This window comes from Phyllobates terribilis, unplaced genomic scaffold (genome assembly GCF_046119375.1).
Source record: "Phyllobates terribilis strain yellow unplaced genomic scaffold, ASM4611937v1 Scaffold_11__3_contigs__length_659146591, whole genome shotgun sequence".
NCBI lineage: Eukaryota > Metazoa > Chordata > Amphibia > Anura > Dendrobatidae > Phyllobates > Phyllobates terribilis.
Window position 1 is genome coordinate 25,250,232 of NW_027362771.1, and position 27,958 is coordinate 25,278,189.

The 27,958-nt window shown below is 42.6% G+C and overlaps 1 protein-coding gene across 1 annotated transcript in view; it reads left to right on the plus strand.

Annotated features, from left to right (window-relative positions):
• Nucleotides 1-26,345, plus strand: part of LOC141164969 (serine protease inhibitor Kazal-type 1-like) — a 48,228-nt gene extending 21,883 nt beyond the window's left edge. Inside the window, exons 3-4 of the mRNA XM_073650627.1 lie at nucleotides 1,408-1,517; nucleotides 26,004-26,345. Of these exons, the coding sequence (XP_073506728.1) occupies nucleotides 1,408-1,517; nucleotides 26,004-26,049 (156 nt within the window). The 3' untranslated portion in view covers nucleotides 26,050-26,345. The remainder of the gene's footprint in view (nucleotides 1-1,407; nucleotides 1,518-26,003) is intronic.
• The last annotated feature ends 1,613 nt before the right edge of the window (nucleotides 26,346-27,958 follow it).

Sequence of the window (27,958 nt, forward strand, 5' to 3'; positions counted from 1 at the left end):
GTACATAATATTTTTTGATTGCTTTTTATTCAGATTTTTAAGATACAGAATGAGCAAAAACCAGCAATTCAGTTATTGTTTTTATTTCTTTTCTTTTGCGCAGTTCACTGTGCAGTAAAAGTGATAAGACCGATTTATTCTTTGGGTCAGTATAATTACAGTGACTCCATATTTATATTGTTTTTTTAAGCTTTGCTATGTTTACAGACAAAAAACAATATTTTACAAAAATTAATTTGTCTTTTCATCACTATTGTTAAAGACGGGAGGGGATCTCGCTTCTTCTCAGGTAGACAAATTAGAAATAAGGATTTCCTATAGGAATGATGCTTCAAATAAGACACTCACTACAGACTGTCTCAACAGAATGATTCTGTTTATTTTAAGATGTAATGTAATTATATACCCCAATCAACGTGGGTTGTGCTTTGATACATGCGTATGAGATTATGTAAATAATATGTTATCCTTGGCGTAAAATAATGAAATAACAGGTGCTTGTCAATACATCTGCAGGATATTCATGATGTATGATACTCCCAACATCCTTTCTCACTGATAATACTGAATACAGTCCAGGTCATGCTGAGCTTAGGGAGTTTCCTGGTGGTGATATATTGGGACTTTATTTTGTGTACAAACATAGGACAAGTATGATAATTATAAACCAATGAGCCAATTCTTATAAAGGTCATGAGAACACTACAAGAAAACAGAACAAACAAAAGTATTGCTAAATAAGGATTATCTGACTGAAAAACAAGTCTTTTTAAAGGCAATGATTTCAAGCTGAACCATTATTTTAACACCATATAATGCCTTTTGTGGTTTCATTGGCTGTAAGCCATAATCATCAACATTAACAGAAATAAACACTTGAAATAGATCACTCTGTTTTTAATAAAGAAGAATTATAAGCAATCAGCTCACCTATTCACAAATGCAGGTGTGCACGGATCCAAATTCCAAAGGGAATAGTCCATATAACAGAGGCGGCTGATCCAGCACTTCCAATAAAACGTGTATTTTTATTCAGAAAATTTCATCCATAAAAAATATATAATTCCATAAGAAATCTACAGAAACATATGGAAAAGTGTGTCATCTGAGGAAATAGTCCCAAGGGAGATACATTTAAGGTGTTGGTTGACGACACGTTTCGAAGTGATACTTCTTATTCATAACCTTCTTCGAAACGCATCAATCAACACCTTGAATATATTTCCCTTGGGACTATTACACCTGGCAGATTTCTAAAATTTGGTCAGGTCTTTAAAGTCAAAATTAGCTTGGTTACTAAGGAATTAAATAATCAGGGAAACTATTGGGTTATTATCAGCAAATGTGCATTGCTTTTAGACGCTCACTAAAATAGGTAGTATAGTAATGGCAGAAATCTTTTTACAGCCTAACTGTGATGTAGGCGCATCATCAAGATGCCCACGGAACTATGATCCTGTATGTGGAAGTGATCAACAGACATATGACAATGAATGTCTCCTCTGTATGGAAAAGATGTAAGTACAATTATATTTCTCTTCATATTACAACTTGTCATATGTTCCGATATATCAGCAAACATATATTACTGAGGTTGTCTGAACCAAGTATATATCATTAGAATAAGTCATCAATAAGAGATGAATGGGGGCCAATAATGATACTCCCACTGATCTGTTGATATGTTATGTACAGTAACCAGGACCAGGCACTAAACAATGTACGGAGTTGTGGTGCTCCACTCCATACACTGCTTACATCCAGCCAATGATGTAGCAGATATCATTGATCAGTCAGGGTGGCAGGAGTCAGGCCCCACTGATCTCATATTAATAACCTTTCATATGGATACTTCATCATTATGTTAGTCGCGTACATCCTTTTTAAAAGGCACATATATGAAGTTAATGAAGATGGGAAAGACACTCCTTCTTGTCCACAATATTATCCTTTATTTGTCGAAATACATGTATGGCTAAAAAAAGCTGTATCCATCTACTGGGGAAGCAAAGATGGACTGCAACTAAAATTCAGGCCTGGCATTTGATAGCACAGAGGCCCATGTTCCCCCTGTCTCTACCCCGGATGAGGATCTCTATTACTAATATTACACTGCCTGGAGGAAATCAAGATTTACTTCAAGACCCAGATAATAATAATACTGCTATATAAGATTTATTAATAACAATACTTCAATAATAATATTAGAATATAACAGATAAATACCACCAAACCATAACAACGTATTACCAGCATATACAGTAATGATAATACCACCATACTGATCATTAACCAAAACCATTACACTAGTACCACCATGTAGTGTGCATATAATGGTAATATTAGTTCTACGCCAGTGCCCTAAAGACCATAAATGTGTATACTGCACAGATTCTAACCAATGATGTTCTCGCTAATCATAGTCATTCACTTTCCCATTTCTTTTCCATTCGGCCCAGACCGCCATGACCACTTCTTCCATTCATAACTTGTCCCTGCAAAATGTAACACAGAAACATCTTTGGCTTATGGCTTTTCAGGCCCCGACTCACATTCTACCACCTCTAAGCAAACAATGTATATCCTGTAACCTCAGACAGTAATAATGCCTCCTTTGTAATAGTACCCTTCTTTTGTGCCCCACACAATAACCACAATAACAGTGCCCCTTCAGTGTCCCTACACAATAGTAATGTTTCCTCTGTACTTCCTCATAGTAATAACGTCCCCTTGTGCCTCTTTTAACACCTTTACAGCCTGTGGCGTATTAGTATGCACCAGGCTGTCACGCCCTGTTCAGCATGGGCTCCGGCGCTGAGCCCACACTGAACCGGGCACATGTCAGCTGATTATTACAGCTAACATGTGCCCGCAACAGCCGTGGGTGGAATCGCGATCCCCCTGCGGCTGTTAACATGTTAAATGCCGCTGTCAATCTTTGTCAGGGCATTTAACATCGCCGCGCAGGAAGCGCGTCACTTACCCCACCCATCGGTGACCACGTCACGTGATCGCGGGTCACCGATGAGTGGGCATGACAACCCTGGGTCTGCAGCAGACCCCAGTGGTTGTCATGTGCTGATTGCTATGAGCACCACCTAGTGGTCGGCTCTCATAGCACAAAACCATTTCTGCTACATAGAGGTGATCTGCTCATCACCTCTATGTAGCAGAGGTGATCAGACAAGTGCTGCTTCTAGTCTCCTATGGAGACTATAGAAGCATGCAAAAAGTGAAAAAAAATGTTTTTAAAAATATTAAAAAAATATAAAAGTTTAAATCACCCCCCTTTCGCCCCATTCAAAATAAAATAATAAAAAAAAACACATACACATATTGGGTATTGCCCGATCTATCAATATGAAAAAAGAATTAATCCGATCGGTAAACGGCATAATGAGAAAAAAATTCTAAATGCCAGAATTACGTTTTTTGGTCGCCGCAACATTGCAATAAAATGCAACAACGGGCGATCAAAATATCAGATCTACCCCAAAAAACCTCAGATCGGCGCACAAAAAATAAGCCATCACCCGGCCCCAGATCCCAAAAAATGGAGACGCTACGGGTCTTGGAAAATTGCGCCATGTTTTTTTTTTTAGCAAATTTTGGAATTTTTTTTCACCACTTAAATAAAAAATAACCTACACATATTTGGTGCCTACGAACTCATAGTGACCTGGAGAATAAGAATGGCAGGTCAGTTTTATCATTCAGTGAATGTGGTAAAAAAAAAAAAAAAAATCTGTGGTATTGCACTTTTTTTGCAATTTCACCGCACTTGGAATTTTTTTCCCGTTTTCCCGTACATGATATGGTAAAACCAGTAATGTCGTTTAAAAGTACAACTCGTCCCGCAAAAAATAAGCCTTCACTTGGCCATATTGACCAAAAAATAAAAACGCTTTGGCTCTGGGAACAAGGGGAGCAAAAAACGAAAATGCAAAAACGTAAAAACCCAGGTTTGCAAAGGGTTTGATACATATAGAATCATAGAATGGTAGAGTTGGAAGGGACCTCCTGGGTCATCTGGTCCAACCCCCTGCTCAAAGCAGGATTCACTAAATCATCTCAGACAGATGTCTGTCCAGCCTCTGTTTGAAGACGTCCATTGAAGGGGAACTCACCACCTCTCGTGGCAGCCTGTTCCACTCATTAATCACCCTAACTGTCAAAAAGTTTTTCCTAATATCTAATCTGTATCTCCTCCCATTTAGTTTCATCCCATTGCTTCTAGTCTTTCCTTGTGCAAATGAGAATAAAGATGATCCTTCTACAATGTGACAGCCCTTGACATATTTGTAGACTGCTATTAAGTCTCCTCTCAGTCTTCTTTTTTGCAAGCTAAACATTCCCAAATCCTGCAAATGTTCCTCATAGGACATGGTTTGCAGACCAGTCACCATTCTGGTCGCTCTTCTCTGAACTTGCTCCAGTTTGTCTATGTCTTTTTTAAAATGTGGTGCCCAAAACTGTACACAGTATTCCAGATGAGGTCTGACCAAAGAGGAGTAAAGACCGATAATGACTTCACGTGATCTAGACTGTATGCTTCTGTTAATACATCCCAGAATTGTATTTGCCTTTTTTGCTGCTGCATCACACTGTTGACTCATGTTCAATCTATGATCTATTAGTATACCTAAGTCTTTTTCACATGTACCGTTGCTTAGCTCTATTCCTCCCATTCTGCATATGCTTTTTTCATTTTTATTGCCCAGATGTAGTACTTTGCATTTTTCCCTGTTAAAAACCATTCTGTTGGTTGCTGCCCACTGCTCCAGTTTATTTAGGTCTTTTTGAATCCTCTCTCTCTCTTCTCTAGTATTAGCTATCCCTCCTAGCTTTGTGTCATCAGCAAATTTAATCAGTTTACCCTCAATTCCTTCATCTAAATCATTGATAAAGATGTTGAACAATACAGGTCCCAGGATGGAGCCCTGTGGTACCCCACTTGAGACATTCATCCAGCTGGATGTGAAGCCATTTACAACCACCCTTTGAGTCCGATCACTAAGCCAGTTATGAATCCACCTAACAGTTGCCTGGTCCATTTTTTCAATAAGGATGGTGTGAGATACTTTGTCAAATGCTTTGCTGAAGTCAAGATATACTATATCTACAGCATTTCCCTGATCCACCCAGTCAGTGATTCTGTCATAGAAGGAAATTAAGTTAGTCTGACATGACTTGTTAGTTACAAACCCATGCTGACTCTGGTTAATCACTTCATTCTTATCCATGTACTTACATACATGTTGTTTAATAATTTGCTCAAAGATCTTTCCTGGTATAGAAGTCAGACTCACCGGCCTATAGTTCCCTGGGTCCACCTTCTTCCCCTTTTTGAAGATAGGAACAACATTGGCTCTTCTCCAGTCTTCTGGGACTTCTCCTGTTCTCCAAGAATTTTCAAAGATTATGGAGAGTGGTTCCAAAATTTCTTCTACGATCTCCTTCAGTACTCTGGGGTGTAATTCATCTGGACCTGGAGACTTGAACTCATTTATGTTAGCTAAATATTCCCTCACAATCTTTCTGTTTACAGATAACTTGGATTCCTCTATTCCTTTAAAAGGACAGTGAAGATCAGTTGATGTTACATTTTCTTTCTGAGAGAAAACAGATGCAAAATAGGAGTTAAAAAGTTCGGCTTTCTCAACATCCTCTCTTACCATTTCTCCATTTTCATCCTGTAAAAATCCTATAGCATCTTTGACATTTCTTTTACTTTTGACATACCCCCAAAATCCTTTTTTATTGCTTTTGACATCTCTTGCAAGCCTTAATTCATTGTCAGATTTAGCTAACCTGATACGTGCCCTGCAGGATCTGCAGACTGCATTATAATCTTCTTTAGATATGCCTCCCTCTTTCCATTTAATAAACATTTCTTTCTTTCTTTTTAGCTTGTGTTTAAGTTCTGTGTTCTTCCATCCTGGTTTCCTTAAATGCTTCCCATTCTTCCTACTTTTCGGGATTGTTAACGATTGTGCTTTGAGAATCTCATTTTTAAAAATTTCCCATCCTTCCTGGACATTTTTGTCCTTAAGGACATCCAGCCATTGGATCCCTCCTATTCTCTTTCTGAGTCTCTTAAAATCTGCCTTTCTAAAATCTAACCTTGAAGTTTGAGTCTTCACATGTCTTCCTCCTCTAGTTATCCAAAATTCTATAATAGCATGATCGCTGCCTCCTAGGGTCCCAGCCACCTTTACCTCCTCAACCATTTCCTCCCTGTTTATAAGGATTAGATCCAAAGTAGCAGATCCCCTTGTTTTCTCCCCTACCTTTTGGAAGATAAAGTTGTCAGCAAGAGAGGATAAGAATTTGCTTGACCTGTTAGTTTTACTTGAGAGAGATTCCCAACAAATGTCTGGATAGTTGAAATCTCCCATGACCACTACGTCATATTCTTTGGAGAACTTGGTCATTTGATACATAAAGAGTTCATCCATATCTTCAGCTTGCCCAGGTGGCCTGTAGTAAATGTCTACAATGGTGTCCTTTCCCTTGTTCTCTCCTTGTATTCTTACCCAAACAGTTTCCACAGAACTCCCAGTCTCTGAAGCTTCAATCTCTGTGCAGATATACGCTTTTCTAACATACAATGCGACACCTCCTCCTCGTTTATCAAGTCTGTTTCTTGCAAATAAGTTGTATCCTTTTAGCCTTTTATTCCAATCATGTGTATCGTCCCACCAAGTTTCAGTGATTCCAATGACATCATATTTCTTTTCCTGCATTAGTAGTAGTGTTGAGCCACCCCCGTAGTGTTCGAGTTCGGTTCGGTTCGTCGAACACCCGTGTGTTCGCCGAACTGTTCGTCGAACTGTTCGTCGAACACCTTCGAACACCGTTAAAACCAATGGCAGGCAAACAAAAACACATAGAAACACATAGAAAACACCTTCAAAGGTGTCCAAAAGCTGACAAACTGCTCAGAAGACATAACTAACACATGGAAAAGTGACAAGTACATATAGTCATGCGAAAATAAAAGAGGTGGAGGAGTAAAAGGAGGGGGAGACACAGATATAGGCATGTCATGCCCTTCTAAAATCCAAAAAGTGAGAAGCCGACACGGCCAGTCCGCTCCTGCCCGTGCCACCTCCGTGTCGCCGGGTTTGTGCCAGAGCTGCGGTGAACCCTGACGACCAGCCCCCCTCTCCTAATACTGGTGCCTGTCCGCTGGTGGGTCGAGCGAGCCCCCCTGTGGTGGAGGCAGCTCTAAGCTTTTTAATTTAAATTGTCTCTCTAATTTGAATGAATACACTTTAAATCCATTTACAAGGATCTATTGGAGGGCAAGTCTCATGCCAGCAGCCGCGGTAATTCCAGCTCCAGTAGCGTCCACTAAAGCTGCTGCAGTTAAAAAGCTTTTATAAGGATCGAGCTCGGTTGTCCACCGCAAGGCATCCTACTGCCAGTCCCAGCCCCTATGCCTTGGGGTGCCTCCTGATGCTCTTCACTAAGTATCCCATGGTCCCGAAGCATTTCCTTTGAAAAAATTAAGTGTCTAAACTACAGGTGGTGTAGCTTGCTTAACAGCCGGGATAATCCGCTGACTAGCAGACACTGCTACTAGGCACAAAGTATTTCCTGGGCTAGATGCAGTTAAAAATTTGTAATTAGATACTCTCGTTGGATGCTGAGAAAGCATTCCATAGAGTCTCCTGGCACGCCATATATGATTCTCTTAAAAAGCTTGGGGTAGGGGTCTAGGGGACCCTTTTATAGCCAAAATCACGGCCCTGTATCGCAATACGTCACCTAGGCTGAAGATAAATGGAACTGTAGCACCCTGAGGGCTCGGTTGCTACAGACGTATTGCACCTCACCCAGAGGTGTGATATCTCACTCTCAGGTAAGGATGGAGTGTGGATCAGGACCCGACACCTGCATGCATTACACTACATTGCCGTGGAGCAGGGCGACCAATATGCCCCTGAGATGGGCACGAAAGTCCCTGTCCCTGGCTGGAGTGGGGGGAGGGAACACTGAGGAAGGGGAACCCTGCAGTGCAGGAGCAGGGAGGAAGCAGTTCCTGGGTGCATTGAGAAGGGAGTATAAAAGGTGGGCACCATCTTAGTTCAGTGCAGAGAAGTCTGAGCAGAAGTGGCAGGGAGCAGGGGCTCTGCATGTGCTCTGCTCCGGAGGCGGGCCTAGTAACAGAGGCCCAGGCCTGGAAGAGGGAGAAGGAAGGAAGAGGAGCGGAGAAGGCTCCAGGAACGAGGAATGAAGGGATCCCAGGGGTGCGGACGGGCGAGTCGCCACCGCACGCCCGAATCCACCTGCGTGGAGGGGTCAGGCCAAAGGGGGAGACCGGTCCCCGAACTAGTGTAGGCAGGAAACGACCCTCAGCTAGAAACCGGAGGCTCTGACATTTTATGTGGCGCAGCCCCTCGCTACACCCGCTAGGAAGGCACCACATAGGGTCAGGGAAACTGGCGCCAAGTTTACCATGAGGAGGCCCGAGGCAGCCGGACAGAAGTGTTGGTAAGAAAGGCCAGACAAAGGACACACAAAGGGGGTCCTGTGAAGTGCTCCAAAGTTATCTGGGAGTTGTCTGAGCCCCTCACCTGGTGAGCACAGTACGACGTGGGCAGCCGTTACCTGCAGACGTGGTCTGGATAATAAGAACTGTGAGTAAAGGCCCTGGACTGCATCACTGACTCCGTGTCGTTACTGCTGCTGCCCTGCACCATCACCCCCATCCTCCGCATACACTGCCCTGAGGCTATACTCCTCCCGTGGGGAGTTATGCTACGCTCTGCTGCACCCACAACACCAGCCTCAGCGGTCTGCCCTGTAGCGGCGGTTCACTCTGACCGCAATCCACGGGTGGCGTAGTCGGACATTTAAACATCAAAACCACATAAATAGTTCCGCCACTGGTTTGACCGCCCTGAGCCACGGAACCGGGTCGCCGCCACGAAGACTACAACCACCAGCATCCACCAAAAAGGGTCCGGCTCCGGGTGTCCCAAGGCCCAGGGGGTGCTTCAGAACATTTTCATCACCTTTCACAATCACCAATGGGACAAGGCAGGGATGTCCTCTGTCCCCTCTCTTATACATCCTAGTGACGGAGCACCTGCTCTCATCAATTCGCCATAACCCCAATATTAGGTGGATTGAGGTGGGAGGCACCGAGTACAAGTGCTCTCTATTTGCTGATGATGTCCTAGTATATATCACTCAATCACATATATCCATCCATGCTGTTATGGCTGAAATAGATCACTTTGTTACATGGTCAAATTTTAAAATCAATGCAGCGAAGTCTGAGGCCCTCGATGTCTCCCTCCCCAAATCCATATAGGATTCCATCCAGTCCAACTTTCCCTTTGCCTGGCCCTCACAGGGTATCAAATACTTAGGAATTCCTATTCATAGAGACCTCTCCCATCTATGTTATCTTAATTTTGGGCCCTTTATTGAACAATTCCATACAGACCACGGTTGGCAAGTTAGAACTGTAAGATTCACTACATGAACCACTGGTGTTTTGTGGAAAAGCACATGTACACTGCGTTCCAAATTATTATGCAAAAAGTGTTTAGGAGTGATAAGGGAAGAATTTGTTTGTTTGTCAGTTAAACTCATTGATGGTGATGTGTGTCAGGGCTCTTTATATCACTGTAAGCAATTGCAGACACCTGTGCTAATTAGTTTGGCAGGTGTGTCCAATGAAAGGCAAGACTACTTAAGAAGGCTCTCTCACATTATTAAGCAGCCTACATTTTCTGCCAAAATGGGAAAGAAAAAGAATGTGTCGGCTGCTGAGAAGCAACAAATTGTGGAGTGTTTAGGTCAAGGCATGACTACAATCAACATTGTGCGATGATCAGGATGAAGTGTCTTGGCAATCAAGAAGTATGTAGCTGATTCACAGTACACACGTGTGCGTGCTGATAAGGGCAAATTGAGGACTCTTTCCTACAGGCAATTACGTCAGGTTAAAAGAGCAGCGGCAAGAAAGCCTTGTCATAGCAGCAGACAAGTTTTTGAAGCTGCTGGTGCCTCCAACGTCCCCCGAACAACAAGATGCAGGGTCCTTCAGAGGTTTGCAGCTGTGCATACGCCATCCTGTCGACCTCCTCTATCCACTTCACACAAGCAGAAACGGCTCCAGTGGGCCAAACATTACATGAAGACTGATTTCAAAACTGTTTTGTTCACGGATGAGTGCCGTGCAGCGCTCGATGGTCCAGATGGATGGAGTGGAGGATGGCTGGTTGATGGACACCCCACGCAAAACACGGATACAGCGCCAACAAGGAGGAGGTGGAGTAATGTTTTGGGCTGGAATCATGGGGAGAGAGATTGTCGGCCCCTTTAGGATCCCTGAAGGCGCTAAAGATGAACTCCATAATGTATGTGGATTTTCTCAAACAGCACTTCCTGCCATGGTTCAAGAAGAAGAACCGTGTATTTCACAGCAAGATAATTTTTCTGCATGATAATGCACCATCTCATGCTGCACATAAAACATCTGCATCTCTGGCTGATATGGGCATAAAAGGGGACAAACTTATGGTGTGACCCCCATGCTCCCCTGACCTCTACCCCATTCAGAACCTTTGGAGCATCATTAAAAGGAGTGTCTATGATGGCGGGAGGTAGTTCACATCTAAGCAACAGCTCTGGGAGGGTATTCTGTCCTCATGCAAAACAATTGAAGCAGAAACCATCCAAAACCTGACAAATTCAATGGACGAGAGAGTTCAGAAGCTCCTTTCGAACAAGGGGTCCTATGTGAAAATGGAACATCACCTACAATAAAGTTTTGAGTTGAAAACTGTTTGATTTCAGTTTCTAACAACCTGCTAATGCTTATAATTTCAAAAATGACCATTTTTTTGGTCTTTATTAAAATGAAAAGGTTGATCGAAAAGTTTGGGGGATCTAAGAGTGTGGCAACCCAGTAGTCATGATTACTTCGAATTCTGACAATATGAGGGTCATGCTGCAGGTAGTGCAGCAAGAAGGCACTTATGTGTCTTGCGCATCTCGGAGCCCCAAAATTATTTTCCGGGCTAGATGCAGCTAAAAATTATTTTTAATTTTAAATCTGGTGGAGCTTATTATAGATGGCCTAATAGGATCAGTGCTGCACACTGCTATAAAGCCCAAATTATTTTCCAGTCAAGATACAGATAAACATGATTAGTAATTTGAAAGCTTAAAACGGTTGGTAGGGTGATTTTAACCAATCATCAAGCTTTTACTCTCCCCAGGATGACACAGGGGTAGAAAAGTCGTTTCGGATCCATGATTTGTTCATCTTTATGAACGTGAGTCTGTCTACATTATCAGTGGAGAGCCGCGTGCGCTTATCTGTCAGCACACCACCAGCAGCGCTGAACACACGTTCAGACAGAATGCTGGCTGCGGGGCATGACAAGATCTCCAAGGCGTAAGTGGCTAGCTCCGGCCATTTATCCAGATTGGAAGCCCAAAAAGAGCAAGGGTCCAGTGACACAGTCGTGGCTTCAATGTTTACTTGGAGATACTCCTGTACCATCGTCTCTAGGCGTTGACTATGTGTCAGACTTCTTGTCTCCTGTGGCCTTGCAAAGGATGGGCTAAAAAAGTGGTGAAATGATTCCGCAAAATTGATGTTACCAGCAGATACTGTGGTTCTGTTATGGTTTGAGTGCTGAACACTTGACGGTCCCACGGTTGGCAAGTTGGAACTGTGAGATTCACTACGTGCACCACTGGTATTTTGTGGAAAAGCACATGTAAGATTCTGCAACAGTCTCTGCTGATACTCCTGCATGCGTGCATCCCTTTCTATGGCAGGAATAATTTCTGCAAATTTACTTTTGTACCGGGGATCTAACAGTGTGGCAACCCAGTAGTCAGGATTATTTCTAATTCTCACAATTCGAGGGTCATGTTGCAGGTAGTGCAGCAAGAAGGCACTCATGTGTGTTGCGCATCCAGGAGCACCAAGTCCCTGTTGTGTTGGTGGCAAGGTAACAATCATGCTTCCTTCCTCTGTCCTCTCCCCCCAACCTCGCACAACAGAAATGTGATCAAGGTCTCCCTCATCTGATGAGTCTTCCATCAGTTCGTCCTCCACTTCTTCCTGGGCTCCTGCACCTTCCTCACTAGTTTGGCTGCTACCATGCGCCCTGGTAAAACCATCTCCCCCACCCTCACATGCCTGCCGCCTTGGTGCTGCCGACCGTCTGGACCTTGCAGATGTTAGCCCTTCCGCATACAACTCCTCCTCCTCTACTTCCTCCACCTCCTCTTGTGCCACCACCTGACTCCGAATTCTGTTTAACATGTGCTCCAGCATGTAAATCACCGGAATAGTCATGCTGATAATGGCATCGTCAGCACTAAACATCTTCGTCGCCATTTCAAAACTGTGCAGAAGGGTGCATAGGTCCCTGATCTGAGACCACTCCTCCAGCGTGATTTGCCCCACCTCTGAATCTCGTTGGCCCAGGCTATACGTCAGAACGTATTGCACCAGGGCTTGTCGGTGCTGCCACAGTCGCTGCAACATGTGCAGAGTTGAATTCCACCGGGTAGGCACATCGCATTTTAGCCGGTGAAGTGGCAGGCCCAACGACTTCTGTAGAGATGTAAGTCGCTGAGCTGCGGGATACGAACGGCGGAAGTGAGCACACAGCGACCATGCCCTCTGCAGAAGGCCATCTAGTCTGGGATAGTGGGCTAAAAATTGCTGGACAACCAGGTTCAACACGTGAGCCATACAAGGCACGTGTGTGACATTGCCCCGGCGAAGGGCCGCACCCAGGTTTGCAGCATTGTCGCACACGGCCTTCCCTGGTTTCAGGTCCAGTGGAGACAACCATTCATGAAATTGGTTCTCCAGAGCTGACCACAACTCCTCAGCTGTGTGACTCACATTTCCCAGACATTTCAATGTAAAAACCGCCTGATGACGTTGAGCCCTACTGCCAGCATAGTAAGGAGGTGTGCAGGATCCCTTCTGCGCAGTTAGAAAGCTTGTGGCATGACCAGACAGGCTTTGGGTGCAGGTGGAAGACCGAGAGGAGGTTGAGGAGGCAGAAGCAGTGGAGGAACTTTGACATAAAGAGGATTGACGCACAACTCGTGGGGACGGCAAGACTTGGACAGCAGCCCCTTGTCCTGCTGTAACCATAGTTACCCAGTGCCCAGTCAGCAACATGTAACGCCCCTGTCCATGCCTACTCGTCCAAGTGTCTGTGGTGAAATGCACCCTGTCACACACAGAGTTTCTCAAAGAAGCGGTGATGTTGTGTGCGACATGCTGGTGTAGCGCAGGCACACCTTTCTTTGAGAAGTAGTGCCGACTGGGCATCTGGTACTGGGGCACTGCGACGGACATAAGGTCTCGAAAATCCTCTGTGTCCACCAGGCGGAAAGGCAGCATTTCTGTAGCCAAGAGCTTGCAGATGGTGAAATTCAACCTCTTAGCTTTCTCATGGCTAGGAGGAAATGGTCTTTTACTTGTCCACATCTGAGGGACCGAGGGCTGGCTATTGTGCTTAGACGGGGTTGATAAGGGTGTCTCCGGCAAACTGCCGGTCTGTGAGGAAGATGCAGGCGGACATGTTAGGTTGCCTTGATCCAAAGGTGGTGCTATCGATGTCGGACAGCGCTCAACACCAGCTGGTGTTACCACCTCCAAAGAAAATGATGACCTGCCAATCACGCTGGCTGTTGCGGGTAAAGAGGTGGCAGGTCTGCGCCCCAAAACAGGTGTGACTGCTGTCCCCCCAGTCACAGAGGATGAAGAGGCCGCGGATGCACAAGATATGGCAGACGGTGGATGGCCCGGCCGGCTAGGCCGCATTGTAGCACACTGAGCTTCCCACTGCAACTTATGCTTCATGTCCATGTGCCGGTTCATGCATGAAGTACTCAAACTATGTATTTTTTGGCCTCTACTTAGCTTTTGCTGACAAATGTTACAGATAACACGAGTTGGGTCATCTTTATCGATCTGAAAAAATGCCCAGGCTATGCAAGGCTTAGCACCCATGCGACCTGAAGAGCCACCACGACTTGTGGTGAGAGGCAGAGTTGTGTTTGAGGATGCAGTTGTTGACGTGCTTCCAGTACTACGTCTCTGTCCAGGAAGGCGCAACCTGACCTCGTCGTCACTAGCATCTTCCTCCACCTCCTCTGCTGACCTCATCTCTTGGCTGACTGTGGGTTGACAGTAAGTGGGATCTCCAACCTCATCATCATCACCCTGTGTGTTATCACACCCGTCGTCCTCAGAGCCAACCTGTTCCTGCCCTGACAAAAAACTAAAGTTGTCGCTCCAATCAGGTATTTGAGTCTTATCATCGTCTTCCTCATTGTCTCCACCAACAGGAGTTACAGTTTGGGAATGAGTGTCTACATTATGGTCAGAACCTTCTGCGTCTGGTCCTGGATTCCACTCATAAAGATTCTGGGCATCAGTGCAGATCATTTCCTCGTCTGGATTCACAGAAGCGCTGGAGTCGACCTCTGATTCCCAGGCTATAGTATGAGTAAACAGCTCTGCAGACTCAACCATCTGTTCTACCTCATACTCAGACGGGCAGCTGGAGATTTGGGAGCTGTGAGGAAGCAAGTGCGATTTGGGTGACACCTTTGAGGACTGGAGTATTTGTGATGTTGAAGTTGATGTGGAGGAGAGCCCACTTAAAGGAGCACTTGATATCCGTTGAAGCACCTGCTGTTTTTGTGCCTCATCTGGAATTTGTAGCGATTGGCGTGGCCGTAAGAAAGGGATCTTATCACATTGTCCGCTAAAAGAAGTAGACATTTTAGTTTGGCTGGAAGATGGTCTTTCTTCTGCAGCTGTTACTGTTGCTTTAACACCTACCCCACGGACACAACCTTTTTTCCCCTTCCCAACACGCCTATTCCCCTTTCCACCAGCAGCAGGCCTTTTTCCACTCATTTTGGTGGTTAACTAATTCACAACTCTGGAGTTGTTTGCACAAAAAAACAATGGATGGTAACCGAGCAGAGCTGAGTGGCCAAACTGTGGTATTAGGCCAAAACTATTGGCTGGGTTAGATGCAGAAAAAAATTATATTCAATGTGCAACCTGATGGAGGTCAGTATAGATGGACTAATACAACAAGTCCCACACACAGCTAGAAGCCCAATATTTTTTCAGAGGTAGATGCAGAAAAAAATATATTCAGTTTGCAACCTGATGGAGGTCAGTATATATGGACTAATACAACAAGTCCCACACACAGCTAGAAGCCCAAATATTTTTTCAGAGGTACTGTAGATGCAGATAAAAATTATTTTGAATTTGCAACCTGATGGAGGTCAGTATAGATGGACTAATAGAGAAAGTCCGACACACTGCTAGAAGGCCAAATATTTTTTCAGAGCTAGATGCAGAAAAAAATTAGATTCAGTTTGCAACCTGATGGAGGTCTGTATAGATGGATTAATAGAACAAGACCCACACACAGCTAGAAGCCCAATATTTTTTCAGAGGTAGATGCAGAAAAAAATATATTCAGTTTGCAACTTGATGGAGGTCAGTATAGATGGACTAATACAACAAGTCCCACACACAGCTAGAAGCCCAATATTTTTTTAGAGGTAGATGCAGAAAAAAATATATTCAGTTTGCAACCTGATGGAGGTCAGTATAGATGGACTAATACAACAAGTCCCACACACAGCTAGAAGCCCAAATATTTTTTCAGAGGTACTGTAGATGCAGATAAAAATTATTTTGAATTTGCAACCTGATGGAGGTCAGTATAGATGGACTAATAGAGAAAGTCCGACACACTGCTAGAAGGCCAAATATTTTTTCAGAGCTAGATGCAGAAAAAAATTAGATTCCGTTTGCAACCTGATGGAGGTCTGTATAGATGGATTAATAGAACAAGACCCACACACAGCTAGAAGCCCAATATTTTTTCAGAGGTAGATGCAGAAAAAAATATATTCAGTTTGCAACCTGATGGAGGTCAGTATAGATGGACTAATACAACAAGTCCCACACACAGCTAGAAGCCCAATATTTTTTCAGAGGTAGATGCAGAAAAAAATATATTCAGTTTGCAACCTGATGGAGGTCAGTATAGATGGACTAATACAACAAGTCCCACACACAGCTAGAAGCCCAAATATTTTTTCAGAGGTACTGTAGATGCAGATAAAAAATATTTTGAATTTGCAACCTGATGGAGGTCAGTATAGATGGACTAATAGAGAAAGTCCGACACACTGCTAGAAGGCCAAATATTTTTTCAGAGCTAGATGCAGAAAAAAATTAGATTCAGTTTGCAACCTGATGGAGGTCTGTATAGATGGATTAATAGAACAAGACCCACACACAGCTAGAAGCCCAATATTTTTTCAGAGGTAGATGCAGAAAAAAATATATTCAGTTTGCAACCTGATGGAGGTCAGTATAGATGGACTAATACAACAAGTCCCACACACAGCTAGAAGCCCAATATTTTTTCAGAGGTAGATGCAGAAAAAAATATATTCAGTTTGCAACCTGATGGAGGTCAGTATAGATGGACTAATACAACAAGTCCCACACACAGCTAGAAGCCCAAATATTTTTTCAGAGGTACTGTAGATGCAGATAAAAATTATTTTGAATTTGCAACCTGATGGAGGTCAGTATAGATGGACTAATAGAGAAAGTCCGACACACTGCTAGAAGGCCAAATATTTTTTCAGAGCTAGATGCAGAAAAAAATTAGATTCAGTTTGCAACCTGATGGAGGTCTGTATAGATGGATTAATAGAACAAGACCCACACACAGCTAGAAGCCCAATATTTTTTCAGAGGTAGATGCAGAAAAAAATATATTCAGTTTGCAACCTGATGGAGGTCAGTATAGATGGACTAATACAACAAGTCCCACACACAACTAGAAGCCCAATATTTTTTCAGAGGTAGATGCAGAAAAAAATATATTCAGTTTGCAACCTGATGGAGGTCAGTATAGATGGACTAATACAACAAGTCCCACACACAGCTAGAAGCCCAAATATTTTTTCAGAGGTACTGTAGATGCAGATAAAAATTATTTTGAATTTGCAACCTGATGGAGGTCAGTATAGATGGACTAATAGAGAAAGTCCGACACACTGCTAGAAGGCCAAATATTTTTTCAGAGCTAGATGCAGAAAAAAATTAGATTCAGTTTGCAACCTGATGGAGGTCTGTATAGATGGATTAATAGAACAAGACCCACACACAGCTAGAAGCCCAATATTTTTTCAGAGCTAGATGCGGAAAAAAATATATTCAGTTTGCAACCTGATGGAGGTCAGTATAGATGGACTAATACAACAAGTCCCACACACAGCTAGAAGCCCAAATATTTTTTCAGAGGTACTGTAGATGCAGATAAAAATTATTTTTAATTTGCAACCTGATGGAGGTCAGTATAGATGGACTAATAGAGAAAGTCCCACACACTGCTAGAAGGCCAAATATTTTTTCAGAGCTAGATGCATACAAAAAATAATTTTGAATTTGCAACCTGATGGAGGTCATTATAGGTGGACTAATAGAACAAGTCCCACACACTGCTAGAAGGCCAAATATTTTTTCAGAGCTAGATGCAGAAAAAAATTGTATTCAGTTTGCAACCTGATGGAGGTCTGTATAGATGGATTAATAGAACAAGACCCACACACAGCTAGAAGCCCAATATTTTTTCAGAGGTAGATGCAGAAAAAAATATATTCAGTTTGCAACCTGATGGAGGTCAGTATAGATGGACTAATACAACAAGTCCCACACACAGCTAGAAGCCCAATATTTTTTCAGAGGTAGATGCAGAAAAAAATATATTCAGTTTGCAACCTGATGGAGGTCAGTATAGATGGACTAATACAACAAGTCCCACACACAGCTAGAAGCCCAATATTTTTTCAGAGGTAGATGCAGAAAAAAATATATTCAGTTTGCAACCTGATGGAGGTCAGTATAGATGGACTAATACAACAAGTCCCACACACAGCTAGAAGCCCAAATATTTTTTCAGAGGTACTGTAGATGCAGATAAAAAATATTTTTAATTTGCAACCTGATGGAGGTCAGTATAGATGGACTAATAGAGAAAGTCCGACACACTACTAGAAGGCCAAATATTTTTTCAGAGCTAGATGCACAAAAAAATTATATTCAGTTTGCAACCTGATGGAGGTCAGTATAGATGGATTAATAGAACAAGACCCACACACAGCTAGAAGCCCAATATTTTTTCAGAGGTAGATGCAGAAAAAAATATATTCAGTTTGCAACCTGATGGAGGTCAGTATAGATGGACTAACAGAGAAAGTCCCACACACTACTAGAAGGCCAAATATTTTTTCAGAGCTAGATGCAGAAAAAAATTATATTCAGTTTGCAACCTGATGGAGGTCTGTATAGATGGATTAATAGAACAAGACCCACACACAGCTAGAAGCCCAATATTTTTTCAGAGGTAGATGCAGAAAAAAATATATTCAGTTTGCAACCTGATGGAGGTCAGTATAGATGGACTAATACAACAAGTCCCACACACAGCTAGAAGCCCAAATATTTTTTCAGAGGTACTGTAGATGCAGATAAAAATTATTTTGAATTTGCAACCTGATGGAGGTCAGTATAGATGGACTAATAGAGAAAGTCCGACACACTGCTAGAAGGCCAAATATTTTTTCAGAGCTAGATGCAGAAAAAAATTAGATTCAGTTTGCAACCTGATGGAGGTCAGTATAGATGGATTAATAGAATGATGCTATGCCCAAAAGATTTTACTTCACTAGGTGCAGTAAAAAAATTGGTATTCTATACACAGGTGGTATATCTTGCAACACAGATAGGCTACTCCACTGACTAACACACTCTGCAATAGGCCAAAAAGGATTAGCTTTGCTAGATTCAGCCAAATGCTGTGAAAAAACTTGCACAGCACTGGCACAGACCTGCCTGGCAAAAACTGATAGGAACTGATGTAACCTAGTCCTGAAAAGGACTCCAATTACAATTAGTCTTTACTCCCACAACCTATCTATTTAAGAGCACAGACCTGCCTGATAAAAGTCGTAGGAAATGCTGTAACCTAGTCCTTAAAAGGACTGCAATCACAACTATTCCCTACTCCCAAGCTATCTGTATATTTGTGCGAAAATTGGCTTGAAATTAACAAGGTATAGCGCACACAGCAACAGCGGTGCCGTCTAACACGCAGCTGCAGCAGTGAGAAAATGGTGGCGACGGGGAAAATGGCTTGGTCTTATAGGGCAAGGACATGTGACATACACTGCCAATGACACATGCCCTTGCTTGTGTGAAAAAAAGCACTTCGCTCCGTGTGTGCGCTGCTGATAGGCTGACAGATTGCACCTCCCCACTGTAAATGCGGGAAAGAGAAAAAAAAATGGAGATCTTCATTGTTCCTGCAGAGATCCATCCCCTGCCCCTCCCCCCACCCCGCTGTACACTCAAACTGCGTATTAACATTAATTTTCATCATTACTGAGAAAAAATCCAGTTATGATTTTGGTGCACGAACAGTTATCGAACATAACCTCGAACAGCCGAATTTTTCTCAAATTGTTCGTGTTCGCCGAACGGCTCGAACACCGCCCAAAACAGCTCGAATTTGAGATTGGCGAACAGTTCGAGTAGAACAACGCTCATCTCTAATTAGTAGTTCTAATTCTCCTTGTTTGTTGCCCATGCTTTGTGCATTTGTATAAAAACATTTTAGTTTGTGATTGGTTTCTCTTCCTCCCATATTTTTCTTATTTAAATTGTTTTGTCTTTGTTCTTCCTTTCCACTTCCAGTAGCAGAGATCTCAATAGTATTTGTCAGCTGTATGGCTTTTTCTGGCCTTTTGCTTCCCTTCCCACATTGTTCTAGTTTAAAGCACTCCTGATGAGTGTAGCAAGGCGACTTCCAAATACATGTTTTCCAGTCTTCGTAAGGTGCACCCCATCTCTTGCAAGTAGTCCATCGTATAGGTAATTCATTCCGTGATCCAGAAATCCAAAGCCTTGTTGACGGCACCATCGACGTAGCCAGTTGTTCACCTGTAGAATCTTATTCCACCTCATTGTTCCATGGCCATCCACTGGGAGGATGGATGAGAAGACCACCTGCGCTCCCAATTCTTTCACTTTCTAGCCTAAGTCTTCAAAGTCACTGCAGATGGTTTCCAGGTCCTTTCTTGCGGTGTCATTTGTCCCCACATGTATTAGCAGGAATGGGTAGTGATCTGTAGGTCTGAAGAGTCTTGATATCCTGTCAGACACATCTTTAATTTTTGCTCCTGGAAGACAGCACATTTCTCTTGAGGTTATGTCTGGTCTGCATATAGCGGCCTCTGTTCCTCTTAACAGGGAATCCCCCATGACCACCACTCTCCGTTTTTTCTTCACAACATTCTTTTAATAACATTCGTTTAATAATACTCCCTCTTGACTGCTTATAATAATGACCCAGTGCCTCACTATAATAATAAAAACACCTCCTTTGCTTCCCCTATGATGATAACCATCTGCCATTGTGACTACTTATAATAATGATCCTCAGACCTTTGTAGTAAAATAATGTTCCTAAGCTGGAGCATACATAGAAATCATGGGACACCATAGCAAAATTAATTCTGTAATGGCACATAAGCGCAGTCACAGAAGGACATATATGCCAACTTTTCAAGATAAAGAGAAGGATTTGTATTGCAGCATCAATCTTCTTTCATGCCCCCCATAGAGTACGGGAGCCCTAAAATGCCCCCACACAGTATGATGTCCCCACATTCCTATACCTTAAGATTGCACCACAAACCCAACACTTCACAGCACCACACTCAATAAGATGGTCACCACAGCCCCTCCCCCCAACGTATGATATACACCAAAGCTTCTAACATAGGGTGATGTCCACCACAGCCCCCCATTAGAGTATGCTGGTTGCCAGACAATCTACAGAGTATGCTAGCCTCCACACAGTCCCTCAAAACTTTTAATGGCCCCACACAGCCTTCCATAATGTATGATGGTCCCTACACAGCCCCACATAGAGTATGATCACCCCTACACAGCGCCCATAATGTATGATGGCCCCCACAGCCCACAATAATGTATTATTATCTTCACACAACCCCCATACAGTATGTTAGTCTCCACTCAGGTCCCCTTAAGGTATACTGGTCCCCACAAAGCCCCTCATAACGTATTATTGTCCCCACACAGCCCATATAATGTATGATTGTCTCCAGACAGTCCTCATAAAGTATGACGGTCCCCACACAGCCCTCCATACAGTATGAAGGTCCCACACAGCACCCCCATAAAGTAGGATGGTCCTCAAATAACCCCCCATAGGGTATGATGATATCCACACAGCCCCCATCGAGGATGCTGGTCCCCACACAGCCACTCATAATGTATGCTGGTTTCCACACAGTCTCCCATAATATATGATGGTCCCCACACAGCCATCCATAATGTATGGGGGCTCTTACACAACCTCCCATAATGTATGGGGGCTCATACACAACCTCCCATAATGTATGTTGGTTCCCACACAACCTCATAATGTATGATGACAACCGCAAAGCCCCCAATCGATTATGCTGCTCTCCACACAGTCCCTTATTCAGTATGCTGGTCCTCACACAGCTTGTAATGACCGGAGATCCGAGAGAGATCCAGTGAGTCACAAACTGTGACAGAGACAGAAATAAACAACACTTTCTGTACTAAAACAGGGATCAGACTAAAATTCAGCATTGAATGAATCAGTCTCAGGTTCTGCCTGGGACACTGTCTCTACTAAATACACACAAGCAGCAAAAGCTGAAATCAATGTGCCAATCTCAAGGTTTCCAGCTTGTGTGAATTATTCTAGAGATCTGGAACAATTTTACCTAAACACTGTGTCAGACTAGTGAGGGCGGTATATGGGGACCCCCTGAGATGGCACACTGCATACAATCCTACCACTATGAACAATAATAATGCATGAAACTATATCAATTGCTCTTATTATCAGGATATCCGAATATCTTAAAGTTATGGTACCGTTAACATAAGATGCAGTCTATCATAGGCCTGTGAATCACGGTGGCTGCAGCTAGTCCCGGAAAACTTTGGCGCCAAAACAAAAGCAAAGTTCACAAAACAGCAAAAATTCCTTGTCTTGTCGGCCGATGCCGAGCCCACACGCCGGGGACTTTAGTCCTGTAGCCTCAGATTAAGGTCTGAGAAGATCTCTTCACAAAGTCTTGTCAATATCCTCTCAGTGGAAATGGCACCAGAAACCTTCTTTCCTCCCGAAGTCTCTCACTGTTATCCAGTACACCAACCGCGTGCTCAGTCACAGAAATGGATTCCTCAGTCCCTTCATCACTCGACACGTTACTCCTTCAGCACAAAGTCTATAATCCACTCAGCATGGACTTCCACAAAACTCCACAGAGCCACACAGCTTCCCCAGCTCAGCACTTGTCCTTAAACAGAGATAGGGGTAAACAAACTCCACACAGAACAGTGTAAAGACAGCGTCTTCTTGCAGCTCCTTCTCTCAGACTTCCTGTCTAGACTCACACATCAGACGCTCTTAGAATACACACAGTTTCTAGCACTGCCCCTCCTCTGAGCCCAGCCAGGCAGAAGTCACAGGGTCCTAGTGCTCTCCTGCTGTTATCACATTTCACACTCTCACAAGCTCACATATGCTGGTCCTCACAAAGCTGCTCATAAAGGATGTTGGTCCCTACACAGCCCCCCATAACATGATGGTCCCCACAGAACCTGCCATAACGTATGATGACCCCACAAAGCCCTGTATAACATATGATGGTTCCCACATAGCCCCCCATAACATATAATGATACTGACATATCCCCCATAATGAATGATGGCATCCATACAGCCCCACATAATATTTGATGAGCCCCACCCAGCAACCCATAACGGATGATGGCCCCCACACAAACCTCCATAATGTATAATGGTCTCCACACAGCCCCCAATAATGTATAATGGCCACCCACAGATCCCCCATATTGTATGATGGTCCCCACACAACACCCCATAATGTATTAATTCTCATCCCTCATTAGAGTCAATAGATAAATAAAGAGATCATATACTAAGTAAATGTGTTATATCAAAAAAGTTTTTATTACAAAGACAAAAGGACACCCCTTTACATAAAATTATTTCTAGCCCCTAAAACAAGAGAAAAAACCCCATTAAAAATTAGAGGCAGTGTGGTTCTGAAGAGTAACTAGATATGGCACCATGATAGATACATAATTATAGTACAGGGAGATGCAGGGGTACAGTATAATTATAATCAGATATGATTCACATAGGTCATATGCAACATACAGATAAGGGTAAACAGACCCTACATAAGATCTGAAAGATGCAGATAAGCAGCCTGTAAATCACATATATGCAACAGATCAGTACAGATTCACTAAATTGTAATTGATATAGGTCATATATAATATACATATAAACCAGACCTTACATAGGATCTGGAACAAGCAATTAAACAACTTGTAAAAAATATGTGACCCCTAAGCATCGCTTAGCACATATAAGCCACTCCAAAGCATACAATAAAGATGATCAACAGTATTTTATACCAAAATACCCCAGAGTCAATGAATAGATTTATACAAACCAAGTGCCATATATGTAGGGAACCACACTGCCTCATACCCCAACGCTCGTTTCGCGTGCTGCTTCGTCGGGGGGTACTGAGGCAGTGCCATACCTGGTTATTTATACTTGGTTAATGGGTTCATCGCACCTGCAGAATCCTGTGCTAGTCGGCGCGCACGCGCTGCCCATTGCGCGTCGCCCTCCCTCGGTCGGTGTCCAGGAAGTCAGACCGTGCATGTGCGCAGGGCCTGATCCCTGATTGGACGCTGAGCGGGGGAGGCGAGGCTGCAATGACGCGGCACGCACGCGCACCACACGGGGGTGCGTGAACACCATTTTGAGTTAGGGCAAAGTTGCCCATTATCCATAGAGGATCATACAGCATTAGGGCAATCCAATAATAAATACAATTGTGTTCTACGTTGAAGCAGATGGGTTAATCTTCATGTTGGGTAGTTCAATATTCTGTCCAAATTCAGATTCAGGATCTTGAAAATAGGAAAAAACACAGGTAATATATATTCCGATAAAAGAGCAATTACATAAATAGGGTCTATGGATCCTTATTACACACATCGAGACTATATCATAAATAGTGGCATAATAAACAATATCCAGAAGTGCACCTCTCAATGTAATATTAATATACATAAATGGGATCCATAGATCCATCACATTTATCCCCATTGCATCTTAAGTAGATATATAGCGTACAATATACCAGGAATAGCACATAATGTAAAGGTATTGGTACAGCCACAGCAATGTCATGAAATTACAGTCATACTAAGGATGGTCATACTAGAAATGGTGCAAATCTCACTGAGTCATTTAGACCATTTGGTTTAATAGTTTCAAGAATAGTAATCCATTTGGCTTCCGTCTTATGTAACAAATTCTTGGCATCTCCTCCCCTTGCCCCTAGATGAATTTGATCAATTGCCCGAAAACGTAAAAGACGCCAGTTGCAATTATGAAACTCGCGAAAATGTTTAGAGATATTTTTAAGTTTTACTATTTGTTCCGGGTCAGTTATTTTTGCCGCATTTTTAATGTCACGCATGTGTTCCAAGATTCTTACACAGAACTGTCTAGACGTTAATCCCACATAGATTAACTTGCAAGGGCAAATTGCCCAGTAAACCACATCAATGGAGCGACAAGTCAACCGATGAAGAATCTTAAAAGTGCGGGTATTTGAAGATACCCTATGTGGTAGCCATAATGTACGATGGCTGCCACATAGACCCTCATAATGTATGATGGTCCCCACATAGCCATATATAACGTATGATCATCCCCGCACAGCTTCCCCAAAAATAAAATCTTATACTCACCTATTTCGGTGGCCTGTCCACTACAGCTGCTGTCACCATCTCCTCCTCTACCTCGTATCTCAGTGGAAACGTCTTGTGCAATGCAATGATGTCATTGCGCCACCCCATGTCCCCTTTGTGGCGCCAGCCTTTAGTAGGCCGCAGGCCAGAAGTGGCTTGCGTACTACTGGTGAAAGCGACCTTGGGACGCCAATACTATTAACAGCGTCGCAATCAGTGGGGCCCATGACTGGACCGGCCCCTCTGGCTTTTGCTAGATTTGCCCAATGGCCAGTCTGGTCCTGTGGGGAAGTGAGTGCTTCTTGAGCCTTTTCTCAGTCTCCACTGCCTTATCTTGTTATACTGTAGATGTCAATGTTGTCTGTTTTTTAAACATAATAAAGATCTTTGGTAAGACTAGACTGCAATCATTATTATAAGTTTTTTTCTGTTTCATCTTCTTAAAGGGTTTTTTGACTGAGAAGAAAAGTCTACAGCTACTACTCTATGTGCCAACAGACTGTCAAATTGTGGCATTGTACACACTGTCACCATTCCCCTTAATTCTCTTGCAAGCGGGTGTTTACGTGATCGCAAGTATGTGATTTGGATTGTTGCAGTCATGTACCGACTAGACTCTCTTCTGTTTCTCGCAATGACCTATTAAATAAAGCAGCTGAGACTCTAGTTAGAACATGGCTGCAACAATTCATATCATATACCACCCAAATGCATGAGAATATAGGGGAACATCACACACTGCCGCAATGCGGCAGTCTGTTATCACAGAGAATGATAGAATAGCTACAGACCTTTCTTCTCAGCCAAGAAAATGCCTTTAAAAGTTTAATTTAACTGGAAATGAAACTGTGATTGTAAGTTTATTGAAAGGTTATGAGAATAACAACACCTGACTATTGGGTTGACCTTGCTAAACTGTTAGCAGCACATCGGTAATGATGGGAATAAACAGCTTATACAAATTCTGAGTATTTCATGTTTTTTGTTTGATATCTCTTCATTGTTCTTCTTTCCAGAAAGAAAAATGTTCATATTAAGATCACCAAAAATGGAAGATGCTGAAATGGTGTTTCTATTACAAGAAAAGCAATATCATATCATCATGTTTCATGCAATGTTCAGCCTTATTTATCTCTGAATTGATGAGAGAATATTTGATATGAAAATGCAAATAGTCTTCAACTTACCTAGAAACAATTACGCTGCGAGTAGAAAGATAAATGCTGTTTTTCCATTAGGAACAAAGGTCCGATTCATCTTGTCTTTGCACCTATTTTTGTCTAGTTTTGTGCCTTTTTTTTGTTTGCACCAAATTCATTATTTTATTAACGCCTTTTTTGAAGTCTTTATTATATGTTCTCACCTTTTTGTTTTTTTGCTTTGTGTGCGGCGTTTAGAGATTCCAGATATTTTCGCCTGATTCAACAATTGAGAAGTTTTAAAAAGTCACAAAATTTGGTACAGTCATCCTCTGTTGTATTTTTGAGTATTTTGGGTCAATTTTGGCACAATTTTGAGAAATAGGCAAAAATTTGCAAATACATTTTAAGGCAGAAAAATGACCAGTTTTCACTTTGCACCAGATTCACGTGCCCCATTTTGAAGAATTTGGCGCAAAAAACACCAACTAATACCACAAAATAAATTAGGGAAGTGTCTTAAAAATACATATATGATGAATCGGGGCTAAAGTACTTATCAATACTGAGATACATGCTTCAAATATTCTGAAAGATTTTACGTTACTAAAATTAAGCACAGAAGTTAAGAAGTTAAGAATGTTGGAAGAAATCTGTAATAAAAGATTTTGGGAACTAATGGTTGACTTTAAATATATTCCTAATGGCTTTTGTCTGCATATGTAGTATTTAGACAGTTCAATCATAATAGCTTTCTGCATTTACAGATAAGTTTCGATTTCTAGAGACTCTTTGTGTTTACCTGGAAAAATAAAATATATGTAATGTAGGTGAACATTGACTGCTCATTATAACAATTTTTTTTTTTACAATCATTTTTACAATCTGGAAAGACATAATATAGCAGCAAGATTATGTCTCTACCAAGAGATTATGTCTCTACCAAGCCTAAGGCTATGTTCACACATATTGTGTTTTGCTGCATATTTTACAGCAGATTTTTATGCAAATTTTCAACTGCATCTAACAGTACCAGCAAAGTCTATGAGAAACCAGAATTCTCTGTTCACACATGCTGTTTTTTGTTTGTTTCGTATTTTCTGCCTTGCTTGCGTATTTGGAAAATAGAGCATGTCCCTTCTTTTAGCGTTTCTGCAGCAGAAAACGCACCTGCGTTTTTGCTGCGTATTTGCTGCGTTTTTTCATCCATAGGAAGTAATGGGTGGTCAAAAATACGCAGCAAATACGCAGCGAAAAACGCAACATATACACAGCAAATACGTGCATTTTTTTTGCAGATGTTTTCCTGGCAGAGAAAAGTTAGCAGCAAAAAAAACATGTGTGTGAACATAGCCTTAGGCTGTGTGCCCACTATGCATTTTTTAAGCGTTTCCACAGCGGCAATTTTGCTGCAGAAATGCTTAAAAACGCTTGGTAGAAGGTCTGCCATGTTCCCCAATGATAATCCGCATGTGCTGTGCACATGCTGCGGAAATTTCCGCTGCGGATTATCATTGCGGAAAAATCCGCAGCACTACCAATTATTTTGTGGAAGCGCTGCGTTTTTGCCGCCAATAACTTGCATTGGAACGCGCCAATTCCGCATCACTGGATCTGTACATGCACATTCCATGCGTTTCAATGTGCGGATGGTACCCGGGTCTGGTGAAGAGGAGACCCTTCTCCAGACCCGGGTACCATAGAACCAGTAAAAAAAGAATAAAATAAAAAATAAATATTATACTTACCTTCTGATGGCCCTCGGTCTCCTTGTCTCGGCTTGCCGGCAGCTCGCGGTGGACTCAAGGCCTGCGGTGACGTCATTTAGTCAT